The sequence below is a fragment of the Dermacentor andersoni genome, chromosome 8 (genome assembly GCF_023375885.2).
Source record: "Dermacentor andersoni chromosome 8, qqDerAnde1_hic_scaffold, whole genome shotgun sequence".
In the NCBI taxonomy this organism is placed as follows: domain Eukaryota; kingdom Metazoa; phylum Arthropoda; class Arachnida; order Ixodida; family Ixodidae; genus Dermacentor; species Dermacentor andersoni.
The window spans coordinates 146,507,996-146,532,063 of record NC_092821.1 but is presented as its reverse complement, the minus strand read 5'-3'; the positions used below and the strand labels follow the sequence as shown (position 1 = coordinate 146,532,063).

Below are 24,068 nucleotides of genomic sequence, written 5' to 3'. Positions count from 1 at the left end.
TCGTATGTGCCGTATGTATGTGCCGCATCGTATGTGCTGACAATTTTTCCGGCGGTACATACGATGTCGTTTCCAATCACCTGCTCAGCGTCACTTACATGGTTAAGAAGACGCTGCCATTTCGCTGCATTGCAGCCATAAAAATAATAGTCAAGTGTACTGATCTTCTTAAAGGCAAATAGAAGCGTGTACAGTCTGTTTCACACTTAGGGGAAAACTCGGAACGTATTGCATCGCGATGCGGCAAGCAACGGAGTCGTGCGGTGGCAGCAGCTCGAGCAGGCGCAGACGCTCGAGGGGCGTAGTCGTGATCTGCGTCGTCTGCTACGGCGGCGCGCGCTGGCCGCATTGTCGGGAAGCGTGCTACTGTCAGGGGCAGTGCACATATATTTCTTCACTGTGTGTGCTACCGTAATAAGCAGCGACAAGACGCACCAAGATGTGCGCGCAACGTGTTCAGTCTTTGTTTGACTCGAAAGGAAAACAAAGCACTCAACAATGATAACTATGGGAGTCGAACACGATGAAACAAACGGATAGGACTAAAATGTTTTAGGTTCAGACAATCAGCTGGAAATGATTTTTCTCGACAATCATTCGCTACACCAGACAGACTCTACCCGCCGGCGGGGAATTGGACACGTCACGCTCGGAACTTCAGTTAGTATCTCGTCATGTCCCCGGCGGCAGCGATGACAGCGCTCATCCTGGAAGGCAGTGAAGTGCAGAATGACTTGATCAGGGATGTGTTCATTCGCAGCACGTCTCAGTCGCTGACGATGGTGGATCGAAGCCTATCCTCGGGCGACTGATAGAGGGGATGGTGCGCCAGCGATACTTTCAACGAGCCCCAGACATTTTAAATGATGTTGGCGCCCGGGGATTGAGGCGGCCACTCCAAGAGACTGACTGTGCGCTCCTCTAGCAGTTGTTGCACCACACGAGCCGTGTGGATCGGCGACCTATCGCGTTAGAATATATAGTCGCCTTCCAGAAACGGGCCGTCAAGAATGTATGGAATCAGTACGTCGTCTATGACTGCCCTGCAGCGATGAACTTACCTTCGAGGCGTATCAGTTGGCGTCGCACAACGCATAGTAAAGAATACCGGCTCATTTCACGCCGTAACGATGAGATCGGCGCCCTGCAACCGATAGTAGAACGTTCACTGACAATGCGGCCAGCGCGCGCCGCCGTAGCAGACGACGCCGTTCAAGATCCCGCCCCTCGAGCACCTGCGCGAGCTGCTGCCGCCGCCTGACTCAAGCGCTCGCCGCATCGCGATGCAATGCGCTCCGAGTTTTCCCCTAAATGTGAAACAGACTGTACACCGCCCTTCACGCGCACACACGTAGGCACACACCGCGCGCGGCGCGAAACGTGCCCAAACACGCGCAGTGCAGGAGGCAATCAAGGCGGCGCGCACGAGAGATGGGAGAGGGGTACCACCCGCTAATAGAATTTTGCTTCGCATGCGGCGCTCTCAACGCCGGCGCAGCAGCGCCGCTCTCGGTGCCGTTCTTGTCCATGGAAAGCGCCAGTGAGAAAGCATACATTGCTGTGGAATGAAGATTCATTTAGTTTGAACTTGAAAGCGTGCTGCATTGGTTAATTTGACCGCCACCGGCACCTTCTCGTGCGCGCAGCCGATACCAAAAGCTCGAAAACACAAGAAATTACCCGCCGCGGCAGCTTAGCGGCTATGATGTTGCCCTGCTAAGCACGAAGTTGCACTATCGAATCATGGCCGTAGGCGGCTGCATTGAGATGGTGGTGAAATTCGAAAACACCCGTGTCCAATGTATTGGAGGCAGGCTAAAGATTTTTAAAGGTTAAAGGTTAAAGAGGCAGGTCAACATCAACCCGGAGTCGCCCACTATGTTGTGCCTCATAATCAGATTGGAGTTTTGGCACGTAAAACCCCAAAATCCAGTCCACAAGAAATTCAGCAGACGGGGCTACTGCTTCCCTAGACGTGAAGCTGTTTTATTGTTATCCTTTATTGGCCGCTTCCGCCTGTGGAGCCATCCGTTCCCACTTTTTTTCATGTAATGTCACACTGAGGCAATGTTTAAACATGTTGGCGTTCTTTACCGCATGCTGTTTGAGTCGTACTTCAAGAGCAGCAAGCAAAAAGACGTTACAGAATACATCAAGCAATGAAAAAGATTTGAATTCGGTCATTTTGCCGCCATTTGGTAATTCAACCTTTCGGATAATTAGACCAAATCTCGCTCTCCCGCAGGGGTCACATTAACGCCAGTCAACTAACTGTATCACATGCATAATGCAAGTTTTATTGTTTTGTGCATGCAGTTTGCTACAGCTTGAGATGACAGCTCATGCTTATAGAATCGAACCTTGTTGTAATGAAGTCTCATTTCACACAAAAGCGATTTCGTTATGTTCTACATTCGATATGAGCGCACATGCTAATGTCGTTGGCAGAAAAAAATAAAACTGCTGCTCCGTTCGAGCTTGGTTGTGGCCGGCTGCTCTCAGTGACTGCTCTCACACAGGCTGCATTGCAGCACCATGGCATCGGCTCTCACCACAGCAGCCGTACAAACTGTACTTAGCCGACCTCCAACGTGGAGCCAGTATAACGCAATGTGAGAAGCAAAAATTACGGATTACTGGCTAAACCTACTCTGCATAAAAGGTGCTGTCTATTTGAATTAGATATATGCAAGGTACCTTTTATTTTATAATTGATCATTACGTTTCAAAGCAAATTGGGGGCCCTGACACGCATTGCATTGCATTTTTTGTGACATTCTTGATTCTACAATGAATTTGTGCAGTCTCGACGAACTCCCCATAGAGCCAATGCATTAAACACATCCTCTCACGAGAAGCTGATGCTGTGAAAGTAGAGACCTCTATGGCACATGCCTCTGGGCCCTTGTGCTTAAAGGCCTCGGTGAGGCAGTAGTGCTACTTGTAGGGACATATTTTAGTACATCACCTCTTCGTAGTGCACTGTTTCTGCATAGCATATGTCATGCATCATTGTCTAGTTTTATTACGAATATATTTACGCGCTCTCCAACGAATATTTTTTAGGCTTTTGTGCAGCCGTGTTTCATCCACATCTCAATATTCATTATTCATTTACCAATGGCAGTCTCTTGTGGCCTTGGTGCTCTTTGGCCACTTCTGGCCCTTGTGCTAATGAACTCCAATCATCATCATCATCGTCATCTCATCATCAAAAACTTCGATTATACATTGAGAGATTATGCAAGCCCGTCTTGTACGACGACCAATGCGAAACTGCAAACCTAGTGGCAGGTGTGTGAGCCTCGGCAGTTGCTCTCCCCTTGTGTTCTCTCAGCAGCACCTTCTCCCGTCACCAGATCCGTCTGCGTGTATGGCCAACACCACTTTTGCCGCTGTGTGAAGCTTACTATCTCTGCACTGAGATCACAGACATTACGAGCTGGGTCGCAGGAATCAAGGCAGACTGCAAAAGGCTAACCCGAGAGGTCGCCCTCACCACCAACACACCCGAGGTGGATAAGCATCTTTTACACCTATGGGACGCCCGACGGGGGCTACTAAGAAGATGGAGGCGGCAGAAGCACAACAGAAAACTCAGACTAAAAATCGTTGAGGTCACCAGACAAGCCGAAGAGTATGCGACAGAACTCGCAGGGCGCAACTGGGACCAAAAATGCAACGAGCTACAGGGGACCCTGGGCTGGAAAAAGACATGGGCCTTGCTAAGGAGTCTTATAGACCCAACCATGACCAAGTCCGAAAATCGTAAAACGACCCAACGGATCGCGCACCGATTCCAAGGCACAGACCGGGAAATGCTAAAGAACATCAAGCAGCGCTACATTGGGGATACAACGGACGTCGACTGCAGCTTGGCATACACGGGCGAAGCAAATCCCGCTCTAGATGAACCCATTACCATAGAAGAAGTAAGACACGCTGTGATGTCTGCCACAAAGAACACCACGCCAGGCAAGGATGGCATCACCAACGCCATGATAAGGAACCTGGACGAAAACTCCATCAAACGATTTACAGAATTCGTAAATAAACACTGGGAACAGGGGACTATCCCGGACGACTGGAGACATGCGGAAATAGTTATGATTCCGAAGTCCGGAAAGACTCCCTGCCTGGAAAACCTGCGACCCATTTCGCTAACGTCCTGCTTGGGAAAAGTATACGAGAGAATTGTGCTTCAGAGGTTGGAGACCCACCTGGAGGATAACGAGCTCATGCCACACACTATGTTTGGATTCAGAAAATGCCTCTCAACGCAAGACATCCTCCTGCAGATTAAGGAGGAGGTACTTACTACCATCCCGAAATATGGAGAAAATATCTTGCTTGCACTCGATCTTAAGGCGGCCTTCGACAATGTAAGTCATAGGGCTGTGCTGGAGGGTCTCAGCAACATTGGTTGCGGGCAGAGAATACACAACTACGTCAGAGCTTTCCTCAGTGACAGAACCGCCACCATTGGTATAGGAGGCATCAGGACTGACACCTTCAACATGCCCAAAAAGGGAACACCGCAAGGCTCTGTGATATCCCCTACGCTTTTTAACATTGTTATGATCGGGTTAGCACGGAAGCTCGAAAAAATTGAAGGGCTCAGGCATGCCATATACGCCGACGACGTCACAATCTGGGTGACCAAGGGATCCTTAGGAGAAAAACAAGACCTTCTGCAGAGCGCAGCAGATACAGTCCATGCATACACTGAACACTGCGGGCTTGTCTGCTCCCCGGAGAAATCCGAGGTGCTCAGAGTCTACAGAAGAGGATACAATCTGCAAAACTCCATAGACATCTTCATAGGGGGGAAGAAGATTCCGGAGGTATCCCAAGTTAAGATCCTTGGCATGTGGATACAAAGCAACTGTCGTGTGGACCACACAATCAGACAGCTGGCAAACACTACAGCTCAGATCACGAGGATGATCGCAAGAATCTCAAACAGACGGCGAGGTATGAAAGAAGAGGACACATGTAGGCTAATACAGGCCCTCGTGATCAGTAGGATTGTATACAGTGTCCCCTACCAAACACCGCTCGAGCAGGAAAAAGAACAATTAGAGGCAATCCTTAGGAAAGCTTACAAATGCGCTCTCGGACTACCGGTCAACACCTCGACGGAGAAATTCCTTCAATTGGGCATAAACAACACAGTGCAAGAACACATCGAAGCTCACCTTCTCGCGCAGAAAATGAGACTCATGCTGACTCCAACGGGCAGGAACACGCTGAAGATACTGGGTATGAGAGATGCTTGCAGAGAAATTAACAGCACGGAAAGCATACCTAAAGAGATTCGAGAGATCATTGAGGTTAGCCCGATACCGAGAAACATGCACCCTAAATTACACAAGGCCAGAAGAAAGGCAAGATCAGAAGCACACAACAGATATTTCTCGGCGAGAAAAGACGTGTTATACGTCGACGCGACCACATACAAAGAGCACTCCGGGGCGGTAGTCAGCGTTGTTGATCACCAGCTTAGAGAAATCAATTGCGCTTCGATCAAAGGCAACAACATCCTGGATGCTGAGGAAGCGGCAATCGCACTCGCCATCACCCACAAGGGCGAAGAGGCCACTACAACAATACTTACGGACTCGCAAGAAGCGTGCAGAAGGTACAGCAGTGGACGCATATCCACTGCGGCCATCCGCATACTCAAGACGAGAAAAATAACCTTTTCGAGATGCTTCATTACGTGGACACCAGGTCATGAGACTGTGACAGGGAACCAGCGTGCCGACGCCAACGCCCGAGCATACGCCAACCGGGGGGCGCACCACGACGGGGAACCGGACACAGTCACCAGACGCTATGGAGCAATTTTAGAAAACCAAAGAGCCCTAAGAAGGATCTACCCCCCTCCCCACAAAGACCTTAGTAGAGAGCAGTCGGTTGCCTGGAGACAACTGCAAACTAATACATACCCCAATCTGAGTCTGCTCAGCAAAATCTATCCGTCAACATACGACAATAAATGCCCGCTATGCGGTGAACACGCAACGCTTTACCACGTTACATGGGCCTGCCAAAAGCCAAAGGTAGCGCCAGTACACAAAACACCAACACCGGAGCAGTGGGAGGCTGCGCTATCCTGCTCGAAGCCTGAAGAACAGCTCAAGCTGATCGACAGAGCTAGCAAGATGGCAAAGGCCACTGGGGCCCTGGACTGAGGGCTCCACCTTCGCCGGTATACCTTCTTTGTGAAAATAAAGTTTTTTTCATTCTGCACTGTGCTACCAAGAATGCTGTAGACCATCCAGTCTAGAGTCTCACGAAAGCAACACCATCTCCGAAAGGGATCAACTGAAAATACTGTCCCATCGTGCATGGAAAGCACGAAAGCATGTGGCTAGATTGAACCGATTAGCTGCTGGAATGCACACAGATCATGTCTGATACATGCGTTCACACACGTAGTTAGGAGCTTACTGTTTACGTGTAAGCGTACAAGACTTCTCATGCGTCCCACTTGGGTGTCTGGTTTCGTACGGGTCGTTGTACGAGAATGGACATGCGAGGAGGCATTGCCTCACGTGGACACTGCTGGCTGACACCACTCAGACAAGGACAAAGCTGCAGATGCTCCCATGCCTACGTTTGCAGATGTGCTGCATAGCGTCATATAATCATAGTCACATAATCGGGGTTCCATCGTATTGACCACGCCATCGCACGCTGGTCTTGACTGCTGTGCAAGAACTGTTGCCGAACTCCCCTTAACAGCTTTGCTGTAAAGTCGCAGTAGTTTATATGTAAAAAAAAAATGAAAATGTAAGTGGTGTCTCTCGTAGGCTAACAGTGCCAACTTCGCCAACTTTGATGGCCCGTTGGCAGCTTGCTGGGTCTATACATGGCACATATTGTCACATGCCATATGCAGGGATAGAGGCCACAAGGAAAATGCATTGGCTGCTTGAAACATATGTCACTGATCACCAGGTATTTCTTAGTGCGGTTGAATAAACAGCTTTTGAACATTCACCAAAATGTGTGAAATCACTCATTGGAACTCGCAGACACAACTGTTGAAAGAAATGTGTGGAATCGCTCATTGGAACTCGTAAACGCAACCGGGAAAGCACTCTTATCTATCACGTTTAGCTTATCTACCCATGGAGAGTATTGTGGATTTTCTGAGCATCAAAGAGGCAACACACTGGAATGCTCCAAGTTGGCATGGAGTGAGTAATGCAAGGGTGTGCGATGTGTTTGAAGGAAAGAAATCTTATTTCAGGAATGATAGCTTGTGACCCAATTGGAAAAGGGTACAGGCGATGGTGGCGATGAGGTGATGGATAGGTGGCACTGGAGCTGTGGCGACAAGGCTATCCTCAAATGTGATAAAGAATCCTAGTCGATGCGAAAGAGCTCTGCATGTAGCTTGACTTTACTCTTGTGGCTGTACTTTGTAACTCTTCTTGTCTTTTTTTTGTCCTTTGTCATTGGCCATAATTGTGAGTATTGGCCACCCTCTACCACACATGATAAAAATTAATTGAATAGAAAGAACAGAGTCCTTATGGAATACAACTCTTGGACATCAAAACTTGCAAGAGTTTCTCGCCATGCTCTGCCGTAAATTTTGGTGAAACACTGAAGCGAGAGCCTGCCAGTGTGTGTATAATCTGCGTAGGGAAGGATGAGAGATGGAAAGGCACTAGAAGCTAAAGGGAAGGTGACAAAAAACAAAATTCTAGAAGTTGTACGGTACAGCACAATACAGGATGACTTTTACTGCAAGAACATTCACCACTTGAGCTACACACCACTTGTTGACCTAGTGAGGGCCTCTGAATTTTTGCATTTTCACCTCCCTATTACTGAACATTTCTCCACACAATACTCACCTCGACTTTAGGAAATGAAGAGGGAATGTAACTTGTCATCGTCAGCCTAGTTATGTCCACTGCAGGACAAAGTTCTCCCAGCATTCTTTAGTGACCCCTTGTCTCACGCCAGATGACCTAAACTTATGCCTGCAAATTTCTTAATAACGAGTAGCTATCCCGAAGCAATTACTTGTTCAAGATAGGCACCACTCCTCGACTGTAAACATCCACTAAGAAAGCGCTACAGTGATGTATACTCCTTAAGCGACTGCGAGAGCTTCAGCGACTAGAGCAATCGAGCAACAAGCAGTTTCATGGTTTGTGTAGTTGAATGCCCATTCATGAATACATGTGCAAGCGTCAACAAGGATGTGCTTTCTCCAAAGTCTCATTTTAGGCAAGACTACTCAAAGACAAGGCCTCCATTTCGTGCCTGACTTGGCAGTGCTGCGCATGGAACATGAGAATGAGCAAAGCATGATTTATGAAGTCATCAACTTCAAAGTTTGCTCAGGAGATGAAAGCAGGCAGTGTTTTGAAGGACAAGATGACTACCTCTTTATTAGTGAAAAAGAACGAGAAAACAAGGAAAGAAAGAAAGAAAAAAAGGGTTTCTTGGCATCTGGTGCCGCTTGATCAGCCACACCTCCCGTTGTGGCACACTCCGCTTTGCATCCACCTGTTTTTAGAGTCTCCCTTCTGCAATTGAGAGCAGACGATTTTACCGTGTTAGGACACTTGAGTTCAGGCTGCTGCAGACAAAATATTTCAACAGAACCGAAAGTTGGGTGAGTTGGTACAGTAAAACCTCGTTGATATAGATGAGGTACGCACTAAGCGATGTGCTAATTAACCGACAATGGTAGATGAGCAGCTATAGACTTACTGGCCAAAAAAAAATTTTATTTCTCGCTCGAACACACCCGGCAGACAAGCTTTATTTGTGATCGGGCAGCTAAAGAAAAGAGTCTGTTTCACTTGTCGCTGTGGCGGCCATGCGGCGACGACATCATCCTCAAACTCAGCAAGGCTGCGAGCCAGTTTCTGCATCAGGCCCCACTGCCCTGCAAATGCCCTCATTACGGTCAACGCACTAGCCGCGTCAGATACCGAAGGGCTATCATCCACGTTGTCACCCATGATGACAACATGGAAGCGCTAGAAGCTATGGGAGCAGGAGATCTGTCATGACTGCAATGTTTTGATGAGACTATTGGTGGTGACAGCGGTCCGGGAAAGACCTGTGTGCCGCGGTTTCACTATGTATGGTCCGCGTGCATGGCTTTTTCGCCAATCTCACGCTTGTACACATTGAAAAATGAAGTAAAAGTGCTCACTAACGGTTTGGCTTGTATCAGGTGACCACGGCTTAAGCGATCAGCCAATGTGTTAGGTTCAATGGCGCCAGGGCGTTGCATTCATCACGACTGTATTTAAACCGGAATTACTTATTAAGTGGGTACAAATTAACGAGGCATTACTGTATTGGTTCATTATTGTAAGTTACAGATACAGGCAGAGGAAACAAACAGTATTAAGCCTCCTCTGAAGTCCAAAGTTCGATGAAAAATCATCTGGTCCAGATGAAACTGATTCCGTATCCTCTGATAAATTGACTGGTATGTTTGGAAACATGAATTGTACATGTAGAAACTGTCTCCTCATGTTTGATTGATAAAAGCTTTTTATTCGCTTGAACAGAGAGATGATGCAACATCACGTGACGGGTTACCATGTTGATGCTGCCTGCTTGATTTCGACGTTATCTCGCGATAATCTAAACACTTCACAGGTGCTCTGAGTCGTATGTTATGACACGGCAATCTAGAGCAAATTACCCCTTGTACATTACATTGGACATTGCTTTCAAATTGATACTTTATATGTGTACTGATGTACATTACCTGGAAACTGCCCTTAGTGTTCTTCAGAACTTAAATGCAGAAGCATATTTTGCTTTCCTCCTGCTTTAAAATGCAGCCACGAATCGGACGTGCAATGTTTTCGCACCTCAGCGGAAGACCATAGCTTCTGAGACAGTGTAGTGGTTGTTCTGTCCTTGAGAACGGCCTATAAAAGTTTCAAACAACAATACCACCCCAAATTCATCACGAATTCATCACTAGCACAGTTGCTGCTTGTTTGCGCTGCTCTGGTTCGTTATATAAAAACTACGACTTGCTCTGCTCTCTCTCTAGCAAGCAGCAGTGCTGCCTACTCGCATAGATGAATATTCATATTTGAGATGGGGTAGTGTACGTGCCACCATGCCCTTAACATAGTTCATATGCAGCATTTACCATCTTTAGTTATGTTTTAATTCTAACCCCTTGCTATGTGTAATACAGTTAAATCTCAGTATACGAAACTTCAACATATATATATATTATATATATGAATGATCATGTCAGTCTGAATACATACCTGTTTTTATTAGACATCCCAGTTAGTTCTTGTCTACCTATGCACTAGAAATATTCCAAACATCTGTTGCCTATATTTGCTGTGCTGTTTGGCCGCTCGTTGCAGTCCTTAAATCCCCAGGGCCTCATTCGTATAGACTGACCACATACTTATCAATTTTGGATGTATAGTAGTACATTCTCACATTCTAAGAGGATATGTGTAATCGTCCTTGCACCATTTTATTGCGATAGCAATTACATGGACACTCCAGGCACATTTCTGCCATCGGCGTCGCCGTGAGGTTCCGTATAAAGTCCAAGGGCAATAAAATCGTCGCCGCACCATATGCTGTATGTGTGAGTGAAAGCGCGAGGGTGAGCCGGTGAACGCGGCTCAATCTCATGCACAAGAGACGAAAGTGGCCCGGATGTGTGCCCTCTCCTGTCGCACACGAGGCAGGGTGTTCAGGCAAGGGAGGAGGAGCATTGTTTTCCAGCGGCTGCTAGGATGCCTCGATGTACTCCTCACCTGTCGCTCCGTACAGAGTGGAGACAACCACAGTGTCTACTACGGCATTGACCACGCAAATCGCAGACGCCATAGTAGAGGCCTTTGGCGGACATCGTAGAGACGTGTTGCCGGCACTCGTGTGTCTTGAAAGCGATCTGCTATGTAGCCAAAGTGTACACCCGTGCACGCCTCATTTTCAAAGCAATCTGCGATGTTTGCAGAGTGCGCGTAGGGCTGATAGCTTCGCATGCGCTGTGCTTTCGACGTTACATTTGCGTTGAAGTGAGAGGTGCATGAAGGTCAATTTGCTTGCTGCTGCCGCAATTCCTCACTCCAGAATTTTGACAGCGAGTTTCCGCGCTCATCGGGCAAGATGTGTTCATGTTTACCTGTGCGCGTATCACACCATGCTGGTTAATTTAGTTAAAACACGTTGGCAGGCTAGTTGGGTTGAATCCATGATATAATGTGTAAGCGCGACTGAACAAGGACGTAGAAAGAAGCAGACACACCAAGACGGCCCTCTCTCTGTGTGTCTGTTTCTATCTACGTCCTCGTTGAGTCATGTTTGCACATTCTGTCATTGTTAATTTAGTTAGAAAGCGAATGTTTACAAGTTTATACGGCCGATAAAACTACTGTAGCTACATTGTACAGCTATCTACTAATTGCTATTGCAATCGGTGCTTTGCCTTTCGGTCGAAACTGCGAATTTTTGCATTATACACAGATCTTGGGTAAACATTTGAATTTCATTTTCTGGGGTAGTCTGCTCTAGCCGCAAAAATAAGTGCACTGCTGCTCAAGTTATTTCAGGAAATTTGGCATGTTCTCGGCGCCACTCACCCAGTAGCGGCAAGGTTCGTTGTCCCGGTTTTGACGGAGGCGGGTGTCGGTGGGTTTCAGGCGGCACCACTCGATGCAGTGGTTCACAGGGTCCTGCGCAAGCAACAGCAATGTCAAACATAGCTGAAAGTTGCATGCCAATAAAGCAACAGAGTAGAAATTGTTAGCTACTGTTCTGCTGCTCTGATGGTTACTTTCGAAACTATATCACCCTAAATGACCATGAAAACATTACCCGTGGCTTGTCACCTCTTCTTCAAATTCTTCTCATGAGCTGCTTACAGGACACTAAGGGCAGTTATTAAAAGGGGCCTGAAACATTTTTCTAGTTAATCATAGAATGGCCTCACCATTAAAGGACGTCGTCTCACGAATGTCATGCCGAAAAAAATTTTTCGACTCCAAGTATAAGTGTAGTTATCGTACCGATACCCAGCTTTTTACTTTCGTGTCCGCTAGCTTGCAAGAAGCTAGACAGTGGAGAAACCAAGAGGGCGAAACCCCGGCTGAAAGTTGAGTGTCACAGCAGCAAAGGGGCTCGTCGCGGCACCCTTGTGGCAGCCGCGGTAGACTACGCTATGCAGCATGCTGCGGTGATCTCTGAGGACATGTGCAGCAGACCTAGCCACTAGCAGCACAAAGATGTAATGATTTCCCTTTCTTCTTGAGGCCACAAAATTATTTCTCATACGTTTAACTCAATATTAGCAATTATGTATTACTGAGAATGCCTTCGCGATCACGAAATCAGCCAAGAGTGTTGGTAGGCCAGCTGCTTTCGATGACTGCATGATGACATAGCTGGTGTGAGAGCAAGCGATTTTTCGCTGTGTTTGAAAGCAGACTGTAGATTCCCTGCTGCATGGAGTGTAGTGGCTCACATGTTCACAGCAGCCTCTACGACAGATCGGTAACATTTTCATACTATGTTATAAGCACTGTAAACTACACCTAGTGATACATCCAAAGTGGACAAAATTTATGTTTTATGCACTGCTCTCAAATATACCACTCGTTTGTAAGTAGGACTTTTGCAAAGCCGTCATAAATAGTGTAACAGTTTCACATAAGCTATCGATTCATATATTGCATTTGCCCGCATCAGGTGGTACTACTACAGGGGCAGTTGAAAATTGCACTTTCGTGCTTGTATATTTTAAGCTTAGGCATTTTCAACAATTGTAAAAAAAAAATTGAAGGCCTAACTTAAACTCGTGGTTCCTACAGTTGCTAAAATTGATCTTTCTCTCAAATCCAACAAAATCCATTCAAATCGTTCCACCAGTTGGCTAAAAAAAAAGCATTTTCTGCATTCTACGTGTATTTGAATCAGGAAATTGGAGTTGGCCCAGGGCTAAAGCTCCCTCTTCAGCTCATGTATAGATACGCTACTTTTCGAAATAAACATCCAAGTGAAAATTAGTGCAGCTGTCAGCTTCTGTGTGTCTACACCACTTCAGTAGCTACGATCGCTGCCAACCAGCCCAAAGTACCTAGCTATTTGGGCACCACAGGCACCACTAGTGCCCGTGTCAGGTTCTTATTTGCTCGGTGCACTTACCAAGTAGCCCAAAAGTGTGCACTCTTGCCATTAGCGTCCCATCAGATAGGCTAGACTTACGTTATCTCAAGTTGGGTTTAGGTTAGCTTAGGTTAGGTTAGGCGATGACGAGTGCACTTACCACAATGCAGTCCATGCGTCCCCACTGCCTCTGGCCTTCCCGGGAACTGGCTGGTCCGTCTTTCCCGTTTGCACCTTCTATTTCTCCCCCGGAGAGTCCCTTGGGCCCTCTCCCTTTGTTGTCGTTGTAGTTGTCGTCGTCGTCTCCAACATCAGTGTACGGATCCCGGTGACTACTCCCGACCCGTCCACCAGATCGTCCGTCTCCTTGCTTTCCTCCTCTTCCTCCTCCAACACCGCCATGCTGTTTTTTTCGTTTGTTTTTTCCCAAGGGAGAGAAGGTAGTAACGATGAGAAAGACACATCTGTCACAGATTTGCATTTAACTATATTTAGAACTTATTTGGAACCATAAATTTTTTTCAGATATTGTTAGTTATTCGGGCCACCTGCAAATAGTTTCTATTTCAAATGATGCTGGGCTCTGAACATACTGGACTGAGGATGATGCTGGACTTGGGACGATGCTGGATTTCTTGCATATGTGTTTATTTTCTTCCTGCTGGTTTTCATCTTAGTTGACTATGTACCAAGTCGCCCAGCATTTAGCCTTGCTGTAGAAGTGAGAGAGACGTGTCTGTCAGACAGTAGCAAACATTTTTCCAGATAAAATTGAATGTTTTAGCAGAATGTGTCCCCTCATACTGAATCATACTAAACATTGTTCGTGGGCCTAAAGAAAGATTTTAGCAATGTATAACTAAATTGATGTAAACCCTCAGTCTGCCTAAGAGGCAAACATATTTCTGTTTCTTAGTAATGCAAGCAAGCAGCCCAGTTTCTCTTTGCAAGCATTGATTATTAGTCTGCACTATGTTTACGGGACACTAAACAGAAAGAATAAATGAACACCGAGGCATTTTATGGACCAGGTAAGAAAATGTTTCCGACCTTTAAGCAATGCTGCGAACCAATTATTTTTCTACATGCAACAGGGAGCCCATACTTACAATAGACCACTTGCTCTTGTCCTGCTACGTTGGAGGTCCCTCACATATTAAAGTGAAGCTTTTTATAAATGGATGCTCCAGGCGAATTTTTGCCGTCACTCGTGTTCCGCATAAAGTGCGGTAACATCGTGGCTGCATACCGTTTTTGCTAACCTTCTCGGACCCTCCTGACCGTGGCTGTTGGGTGATGATGTCTTGAAGACTTAGAAGAGTTTGGGTGCGAGCTAGTTGGCACGGGTCATTCATTTTAAACAGCGCCAAAAAAGAAAACACGGACAAGGAAGAGCAGAGGACCAGTGCTGTTCTGTGCTCTTCCTTGTCCAAATGTTTCTTCTTTTTTTTTTTTTGCCGCTGTTTAAAATGAATCATGTCTTGAAGACTCGTGGCGACGCTACCTTGAAGTTCCCATGCAAGCTTGCTGTGACAGCATGGATTTTGATGGGCTTTGCTTCAGCCTAGCTCATTATCTCATAGGTAGAGAATGACTAAATTGTATTCCGCAGCAAGTTTCGAGAACCTTTACTGAGCCTCAGCGACCCAAATACAAAAAGAATACATGGAAATATGTGAGGTCACACTGACGCTGGGGTTTCAGCACGCAATTCAAAACTTTACTTAAACATTCATGTTCTCCCCGAATATTCAACAAATTTCGCGCAAATTACTAATGTGAGTTTTGTTGACTGTGCACTGAAATCTACGAAAAAATGAATTTCATCCATCTAAGTTAATTTAGGGTTTCTCCTTACAGTGTTATTCCTTCAAATTGATGTTGTGGCAAGAGAAAAAAATATTACCGGCGAGGAGGGGCCCGTGTCCCATTCCACCCTCATTGCACCTTGAAACGAGAGAGTTGTAGCATGCCGACAAGTGACAAAGACACGAGAAGGCACATAAGGAGTACACACACATTTCTCGTGTCCTTGTTCCTTTGTCCTCGCTACAACCTCTCGTTTCAAGATGACCGACAAGCCCACATTGCCATTCTTATTTACTGACCATTCCACCGCTCTGATCCTCTTCCTCTGTTCCCATTCCACCTTGAAACTAGAAAATTGCAGCGCACAGACGAGGAACAAAGACAAGAAGGCACATGATGAATGCACACACTTCTCGTGTCCTTGTTCCGTGTCCACGCTACAACCTCTCATTTCAGGATGGCTGACAAGCCCACATCGCCGCCCCGTCGTGTGCATACCATTCCACTGCTCTGATCCTCCTCCTCCTCTGTTCCCATTCCACCTCATTCCACCTTGAAATTAGAGAACTGCAGTGCACGGACGAGGAACAAAGACATGAGAAGGCACTTAAGAGATACGCACACTTCTCGTGTCCTTATTCGTTTCTACTCGCTACAACCTCTCGTTTCAAGATGACCGACAAGCCCACATTGCCATTCTTATTTACTGACCATTCCACCGCTCTGATCCTCCTCCTCTGTTCCCATTCTACCTTGAAACTACAGAGTTGCAGCACACGGACGAAGAACAAAGACACGAGAAGGCACATGATCAATGCACGCACTTCTCGTGTCCTTGTTCCTTTGTCCCCGCTACAAACCTCTCGTTTCAAGACGAAACCACCAGCGCACATCGCCGCCCCCGTCGTGTGCGTACCATTCCACCACTTTGACCCTCCTCCTCCTCGTCGGCGTACAGAGTGTCGCCGTCGTCGCCGCTGCTGTAGTCATCGTTGTCGTCGTAGTCGCGTCTCCCGCCCCCAGCTCCTTCAGGCGCCGCCATGGCTGCGTCCGGGCCGCCATGCGCCACAGCCGCGGGTCGCGGCCGAGACTGCGGCGAGCCTGGCTGCTGCTGCTGCTGCTGCTGGCGGCGGCGCAGTCTGAGGAGACGCGCCAGTCTCGCCCGGTGGACAGTCTCGAGCCGGTCTCGTAGCGCGACGTCACCGATGGCGTCCGATGGGACGCGCTCCTCCCTCGGCGCGAGCTCAACGACCGCTGGTCGGTGGCGCTTGGCGAGAGCCGCTGTGCAGTCGGTGTTCCACCGACGGGCATTAATAAGACAGTCATTGGATAGTTTTTAGCGTGTCCGGTATGCGCAGTGACGTTTGCGGATAATTAGCCGCACGTAGACGTGAGCGGAGAAACGCCGGTCTCCGGCCGAAATGTCCACAGTAAACAATTAAGAGGTGCATGAACTCTTAAGTTATAAACTAGGCAACCATATATACATATGTATACATATATAAACGAGAGAAGAATAGAAACCGAGGGGCTCGATCTTGCTACTCGTGAGCCGGTGGTCGCGATTAACGTGCCCAACTATATATCACAGCCGCCGTCCCGTCACCGCCACGGCACCGTCGTCCATCAGGAGAGCGCGTTCCCTCGCCCGTTTCCCGATCCCTAAAAAAAAGGAGGAGAAAGAACAGAAGCCGGCGACATCGTTCAATGTGCCGGCGTCCTGTTTTTTCAGGATCGAGAAACGGGCGAGGAAGCGCTCTCGTGGCGGACGCCGGTGCCGGTGACGGCGGCTGTGTCAGTTAGGCCTAAGGTTACTTGAACGGGAGTCCGAGCAGGTCGCCGACAGTCAGCAAGTGGGGAGGGTGACGGGAAGGGGGGGGGGGGGGGCTTTGTGGCTCACCTGCAACGCAGAGTAGAAGGCAGAGCCGTACGAGCATGCCACCGCACTTGACACCGGGCTAGCCTTGTGCCCCAGCTCGGCCTGTCCCGTACGTGCGCTCGTGGCTGGCGGCTGCGAACGTTCGGAGCCCGTGCCGCGCACTGCACGCGGTCCGTGGCGCGTGCCGCCTGAACTTTTGAACCCTTGGTCGACCAGCGGCAAACGATTGTGGCCGTCGCAGTGTACGTTTGCTGCAACGACATTGCGGGCCTCTTGCATACGGGGCTGTGTCGGTGGAAAAAGTGCAGTTTCAAGAGCAGCGTACACGGGACACTTCCGCAGTTTTACCGACGTTTAAATTTTGTCTCGAGCGTCGCGGGTTCGGCCTCGCCAGAGGCGATGCCGCAGTCGGATGGGGGGCAGAATGCGAAAAAAAATAAAAAACCCCATCGCGTAGTTGTTGTACCGTGCATAGGATGCACGTCAAAGAAGCGCAGGCAGTTTCCGGAGTCCACCAACTGTGGCGTGCCCCATATTATCGTATTGTAGTTTTTCGTACGTAAAACCCGAGAATTTGATTAAATAGATTTTGTCATCCTTAATTGATTAAAGAAAACAAGAGTCAGAATCGGCGTTTGCCCTTGGTATGGCCGTGGGGTGCAAAGGGTTAACAATGGAATTTACTCAGCACGGACGGGAGGGGATAGGTGGGCCGAGGAACTGGAGGTGTGGGGGGAAAAGTAAAGATAACGAAACGGGATCTAGGGCGTTATACCTAAATAGTAAAACTACTTGTAGAGGAAACAAAAAAAGAAGTCAGTTTCGCCCGAAAGGCGGAGTGCGCGTGAGTCAGCCTTCGATTACCTTACATAAGGAAGAGATCAATTACCAGTGGCGTAGCTAGGTCGTCTGGCACCCGGGGCCCATAGGTCTTCTTTGTCACCCCTACCCCCCCCCCCCCATGGGTGTAGCCGGCGGAAAGAGGGGTGTCTTCAGACGCAAACGACACCCCCCCCCCCCCCCCACTGGCCCCCTTGCACCCGGGGCCCACGGCCCCCCGGCCCCCCCCTGTTGCTACGCCACTGTCAATTACCCTAACAATTATATCTCACGTAGACCGGCACGTGTACCATTCCAGAGTATGCGCAGATGAGTTTTGTGCCTTCTTTCTTTTTTCGCCTCAGTGCTTCCTTCAGTTCATAGTTGGCGTTCGTGTTGTCCACTTGTGTACGTGTCTGCATGCCGTACCCCCTTTTTTGCATGATGAATCCTTGCCAACTAGTTCAGCTTTCTGTCGTTCTAAGCATTAATTACGATGTGAAATTATTGGACAGCTATACGAAGAAAGGTTAGTCGCTTTCTCAGCTGCATAGGCTGCTGTAAACGTTCGCTTACTAACTAAATTAACAAGCACGTTGTAACGCGCGCACAGGCGAACACGAACACCGCTGACTCGATGACCGCAGACACTCGCGGCCAGAAAGCTGCCGTGAAGAAGAGCGGCAGCTGGCGGCGAACGAATTCCCCTTCGTGCTGTGACTCACTTCAACGAGCACTACGCCCGTGACAACATGCGCGCCGTTGTCAGATGGGAAAAGGATTCGCTACCCGTGGGTACCGCATCGCGCACGAAGCCATTAGCTATATCGGGTCGCCTAGCCTTCGAACCCACCGCAGATTGCCTCCAAGACGGGACGGGCGGTCGCGCTCAGCCGTCGCAGCCGGAGTAGAAGAGATGTGCACTAACATGCCCCCCCTCCCCACCCCCCTAGCGCGCGCACATCTCCTCGCTCTCCCCCCTTGCGAGCGTGAAAAGAGGGCGCGCAGTCTCCCCGCCTTCCTCCCTTGCGAGCCCGAGGAGTCACCGCCGCAACAAGTCACCCTCCGTCTCGGTTCACCCTAGCAAGATTTCGCTCGCATCTACAGAACACGGCGCGCGGTCGCGATGTTATCGCACATGGACTTTATACGGAACATCACGGCGACGGCGGAAATTCGCCTAGGGTGTCCGTATAATTGCTGTCGCAATAAAAGTGCGGGTGGTTGTTTCACATTCAGCGTATCGTAGGATAAAAGAGAGAGTTTGCAAGCGAAAGAAAGAAAAAAAGAGAAAATCCCGCGACCTCATTGACTCTTCCATCTCATTAAATCGGTTAAGGCAAGGAGCCGCTATGATTCCCTGACTCCTCGATGCGTTTGAGTGCGCTTCCGAGAAGAACCCTCCGATACTAAGATGAGTCCAGTGCCGCCATCAAATATTTGCGAAAACTTTGCTGTTGCACCTGTAGGACTGCATTGTCACCGAGAAAGCTCGGAAAGCGTCGAGTTGCTGTGCTTCTTGTGTTTGTCTGCTTGTTTGTTGGTATCAAACTTGGCGCTTACCCTCAACGGGGCATGGGCGCTTGGAATGGAGCGCAGAAATAAGACAAGCGCAAGAAAATGAAGCTAAAAGAAAGAAAAAAATACGTTTAGACAAGAAAGAATAGTGTTTAGTCGACTATTGAACATACAAATGAACACATGAAATGTTTAACAGAATATTTACTGAACGAATAAAGTGCGGACACTCTTGCTTCCCTTTATTAAATTCATTGCTGGTTTATGGCTCATCATGAGCCGCAACAGGTGCCACCCGAAACAGTGTCAGCTCGCGCACAGAACCCAAACTATGCCATAGTATCTCCTCATGTTCGTGCTTTATTGGGTTGTTTTTTTAAGCACGGCCGATAGCGTCGTCCAACATTTGAGTGTCCCGTTTCTAAAACTCCCCAATAGGGACACATTGCGTCGCTAGGTTAGCGTCCTCCAAACACGAGCCCGACGTTTCTAATACTCCTCGATAGGAATGTTTACGAGCTGGCGCTCTTGTGTCTCATATACGCAATAGTGGTAGCAAATTAACCCTGGGTCCCCGCGCTTCTAAAGCTCCAGAGTGTCGTCGCGACAACGTGAACGATGGCCATCATTTGCTGTTGCGGACGAGAGACGGCTTGGTAACTTCGGTGCGGAGCACGGCTTATGTAACCTGTGTGACGTACACACATACGAGACGAAACAATCACTTGGAAATTTATGAAATTGGACTAGAAATTTCATGAGAATCTGAACTGGGAATCAAAAGGGAAAACAGTCGAATTAACTCGGTTACCATATTGCATCGTGCAGGAAACATATCGCAAAGAAAACATTTAAGGAATCAATCACTCTATTCTATAAAGCATAAACTAATCTCCACAGAAACATAAAAACGAAAAACTGAGACAGTTGTTATAATGTTCACACCTTCACGTTGCCAGTTGCTATACGCGAATGAGGTCAGTACTTGGCAGTAATGGCGATGGCAGTACCGTTCACGATGACTCGAGTAAGGCGCGGCACACATGCAAGCGTCTCGTGAGAGTCTGGCGCCAACAAAGTCTTCGAAATGTTTTGTGAGAAAAAACAAAACACCAACAACAGTGTACTCCTAATACCGCGAAAATCACATGTGGAAGCAACAGACAAAAATACAGTATAGTGACTGTCGCTGCCGTATATCTTTCGTTAATAATGGTATACTTTTGTCGCCGTTCGCGTATATTTTCGAAATCATCAGTTCACAAGTCAGATAACGCTGTTGCGGCGTTGTCACGGGGACTCGGCCATCGCATCTTCGTACATGCGCAGCTGCTCCACGGGCAGGTCCCAGAAGGAACACTTGTCCACGACGTCCATTGGGTCCCCCTTGGCGCACCGGAAGGCGTCGGAGAACTCCTGCAGGTGGCGCAGCGGCACGTTGCACCGGTCTTCGTCCGTCGCGAAATCCGCGCGCGGACCCTCGAGCAGGTCGTGGTCTTCGTCCGCGGAGCACAGCTTGAAGCAGTAGTTGAGGTAGAAGAGCTGCTCGCCCGAGTACTCCAGGAAAGACGTCGGCGTCCGCACTCCGCTCTGCTGGAGGAACGCCCGACGCCTGTAGGCGCCCAGGACGACGCGGAGCGAAGTGAAGTCGGCGACGTCTTCGTATTCGAAAGCTGAAGGTTTCTGCGTCTCTCGCCACCGGCCGACGTTGTAGGCTCGCCGGAGGCACGCCGCCTTGTCCTCGTAACGCTTGCGGACGTCGGCAGACCACCAGTCCCGGAGCGCCCCGCTGGCGTCCCGTTCCCTGTCGCGCACGTCGAAGCCGTGCATGACCTCGTGGCCCACGACCGCGCCGAGACCTGCGTAGTTGAAAGCCGTCCACGCGCCGTCGTCCAGGTATGGAGGCCTCATGATGCCGGCCGGAACGACCATGACATTCAGCGCCCTGTCGTACAGGGCGTTCACCGTCAGAGGCGGGAATCCGAGGTCCTCGATGGTAACGCCGTGACCGCCGCCGTCTCGGTACGAGGACAACTTCGCCATGATGAGCCTCGTCGAGGACCTGGCCGTCTGCAGCGACGCCGTCAGGTAGTCGTCGTGAGTCGAGAAGTTGGCGTAGTGCGCGTCGAGCGCGCCTTCGTCGACGAGGAACGCCGGCTTGACTAGGACCTCGGCCATGGCGGCCAGCTTATCGCCGGCCGCAGCGCGCGTAGCGTTGTCCATCCAGGGCACGTTGGCGAAGGTGGCCGCGAGCTCGCGCCTGACGTCCTTGACCATGGTCCTGGCGACCGCCTCCGTTCTGGCCGTGGGTAACTTGCTCAAGTAAGGATAGCTGGCCGCCAGTGGCATCGCGCGGGCCACGTAACTGAAACAGGCGTCGACGTAACTCGCCGTGTCCTTGTAGACGACGGTGGCCGCCTTGTAGGAGGCACGCGGAGCCAGGTGGCGAAGCACAGTCCAGCCGACGAACATGGGCACGAGCAGCGGCTTCCCCGTGTAATTGAGGATTCTGCCGACTTGCTGCAGGTAGTGGACGTTGTCCAGTCTGAGCTTGTGATCGGCCTCCACCTTGAAGTACGGCTCCGTCTGCCGGTTGATTTCGTGGACCCACGTCTGGCCCGCGACGCCAGGTATCAGTTCGGACAGGTTGCGGTACGTGGGGTCATCCGGCACCGCTTCGTCCGTCCGTAGCGAAGGAATGACCTGCGAATCGGCGTCGGCTATCTCGGTCAAGAGGTACTCGTCCCGCGATGACCGGAAGCCCGGAATCACCTGTAGGTGGCTGAGGAAGAACTCCTCCAGCTTTCCCGAGTCCTTGAGCACGTTGCGCCAGCGGAACCACTGGAATAGCTCTACGTTTTCGGCGATCTCCACAGTGGGTCGACCGCCTTCGTCCAGGTCGGCGAAGACATTCACGATGAACAGCGTGTCGATGCCCCAGGTGAGCGAAAGCTCGATGATCGCGGCCACGGCATCGGCCGTGTCCTGCGGTTCGACAGTGGGAAACTTGGTGTAGGTTTTCATGAACTCGGCCACCTTCTTTGTCTCGGACTTCTTCTTGTCCACCACTTCCTTGCACGAGTCGAACAGGGACGCCGCTTTGAGAACAGCTGAGCCCCTCGGCGTCGTCGTCTGATGCTTCTGCGCAGACGAAGTCAGTGGCATCCGGTGGTGGTCTCGCAGAAGGCGACCTTCCACGTCTCGGCGCGTCCCGTCGGCATTCTCGACCTCCGAGGAAACCTCGCGCGATAAGGTTCTACCGGTCGATCCTCGTCGCCGACGGTTCCTGGCACCCTCTTCAAAGGCGTCTCTGGCGTCAAGCAGCGCCTCGCGCTGTACCGTGTCGGCGACGCTGCGGTGCTGGCCCCTGCTGTGGTCTCGAATCCAGCCGGTGCAAACGAACCGGTAGAAGTTGTCGCACGGCGCCACGGACCGAGTGATGGATTCCTCGAGCAGCCGCGTGTAGTTGACGCCCCGCCGACCTCCGGCGTCCTCGGCCGGAACGTAGAAGATCAGGTACCAGGTTAGCCCGGCCACCAGGGCTATGAGGGAGGCGAGTCCGAAACCGACCGCACACAGTTCCGCGAAGTCGGCGGTGACGAACTCAAGCTCGGTCTCGCTGGCCGAGCTGCCTTCTTCCTGTTGCGCGGCGTTCTGGGCCATGACCCGTTCCTTGCGTGTCGCTCAGTGTCGGGCTACACGGAATCGAGTCACCGCAGAACCTTCTGCGCGGTTAAGCTTGGTCAGTCGGGTTCCTGTCTTTCTTTTTCCTTTCTTTTCTTTTTTTGCTATACGTCGCCGCCCCTATAGTGACGTTTGGATCAGTCGCACCTCTTGATGTTTGGTCGCAGAGTTGTTTATATGCATCACTGAGACTTCATAGCCATGGCAGGTGTAAGAACTTAAACACGTGTCTTGTCCTGACCTGCTTGCTGGGCAGCTGACACTCTCGATGGAATCCGATTTCGCTTTAGACACGTGTGTCTTGCTCGGAGGATATTTTCTTTTGCAATGTAGTGCACAGTTTGCTTACCTCCGTATAATGGTACACCTGCCAAGTGCAGTGCTTTTGCTGTTGCCCAGACCCAAAAAAAAAAAAAAAAAGGTATGCGGGTAGACCCAGGCGCGTCTGGCACGGCCGTCAAGAGTCCGTTCGAGCTTTAGGCCTAGCGATCACCCGTTGTGCCGCCCATCGTGTTGCGTGTCGGACTGAGGGTTGGCCCGCGTTGAGTAGCGACGTTCGGAGGTCGAGGAGCAGAACTCGAAAACCCGGCTCTCGGTTATGATCAGATTTTTCTCTATAGGAATCAGAGTAATACCGGACCGACAGCCCGAATCGAACGCGACATCTCGTGATATCTTCTTCTTCTCTTACGTGCATGTAACAGCAGCGAGCGCACGCTTAGTGCCACCAAGGCTAGAGGAAATCTGCGTAGGGAGCTCACAGAAACAGTAACTTATGCAAAAAAAAAGGGGGGCTTATTGGAAATCCGCTTGTAAACTTGTACTCTTCCTTGTGACACCGGCAATAGGTTTTATCCACATGTGGCATTAGTTTGAAGCTGTTTGTAAATGGTTGCTGTGTTTGTCATTCCTCCACACGCCATGATAGCTATGGTCGATATGGCGTTGCATCGCTAAGCTCGAAGTCGCAGGATCGATCCCGGGCAAGGAGGCCGCATTTCGATGGGGGCGAAATGCAAAAACGCTCTCGTACTTAAATTTTTGGTGCATATTTTAAAGAACCTCAGGCGGTCAAAATTAACCGTCTCCCCCACTACAGCGAGCCTCATAATCAGATCGGGGTTAGGGAACGTAAAATATGAGAATTTAAATGATTAGTTATTCCTAAATTATTCATCCGTAGCCTTGCACTATATGTGTCATTCTGGGCTGCTTGTGG

General features: G+C 49.6%; 3 protein-coding genes across 3 annotated transcripts in view; 1 reads left to right on the top strand and 2 right to left on the bottom strand.

Moving 5' to 3' along the window:
• The window catches only part of Pex23 (tectonin beta-propeller repeat-containing peroxin 23), a 72,697-nt gene that overhangs the window by 31,852 nt on the left and 16,777 nt on the right, over positions 1 to 24,068 (top strand). The window lies entirely within an intron of this gene.
• Positions 8,390 to 17,518, bottom strand: LOC126528948 (uncharacterized). Its single transcript, XM_050176536.3, has 5 exons — positions 16,850 to 17,518; positions 15,866 to 16,230; positions 13,301 to 13,543; positions 11,619 to 11,711; positions 8,390 to 8,555 (listed from the first exon to the last, which is right to left on the bottom strand). Exons 1-5 carry the CDS (start codon positions 16,884 to 16,886, stop codon positions 8,493 to 8,495), a joined length of 801 nt encoding a protein of 266 aa, XP_050032493.2. The 5' UTR covers positions 16,887 to 17,518; the 3' UTR covers positions 8,390 to 8,492.
• Positions 18,239 to 23,792, bottom strand: LOC126528941 (neprilysin-1-like). Its single transcript, XM_050176528.3, has one exon. It carries the CDS (start codon positions 22,826 to 22,828, stop codon positions 20,456 to 20,458), a length of 2,373 nt encoding a protein of 790 aa, XP_050032485.2. The 5' UTR covers positions 22,829 to 23,792; the 3' UTR covers positions 18,239 to 20,455.

Excerpts from the sequence above, each read along its gene's own strand:
- LOC126528941 (XM_050176528.3), bottom strand. The coding sequence starts at position 22,828 with ATGGCCCAGAACGCCGCGCAACAGGAAGAAGGCAGCTCGGCCAGCGAG.
- LOC126528948 (XM_050176536.3), bottom strand. The coding sequence starts at position 16,886 with ATGCTCGTACGGCTCTGCCTTCTACTCTGCGTTGCAG. Across the intron at positions 16,231-16,849 it reads CCTTCTACTCTGCGTTGCAG|CGGCTCTCGCCAAGCGCCAC; the intron begins GTGAGCCACAAA and ends CCGACTGCACAG. Across the intron at positions 8,556-11,618 it reads ACGAACCTTGCCGCTACTGG|AAGGGAGACTCTAAAAACAG; the intron begins GTGAGTGGCGCC and ends TCTCAATTGCAG.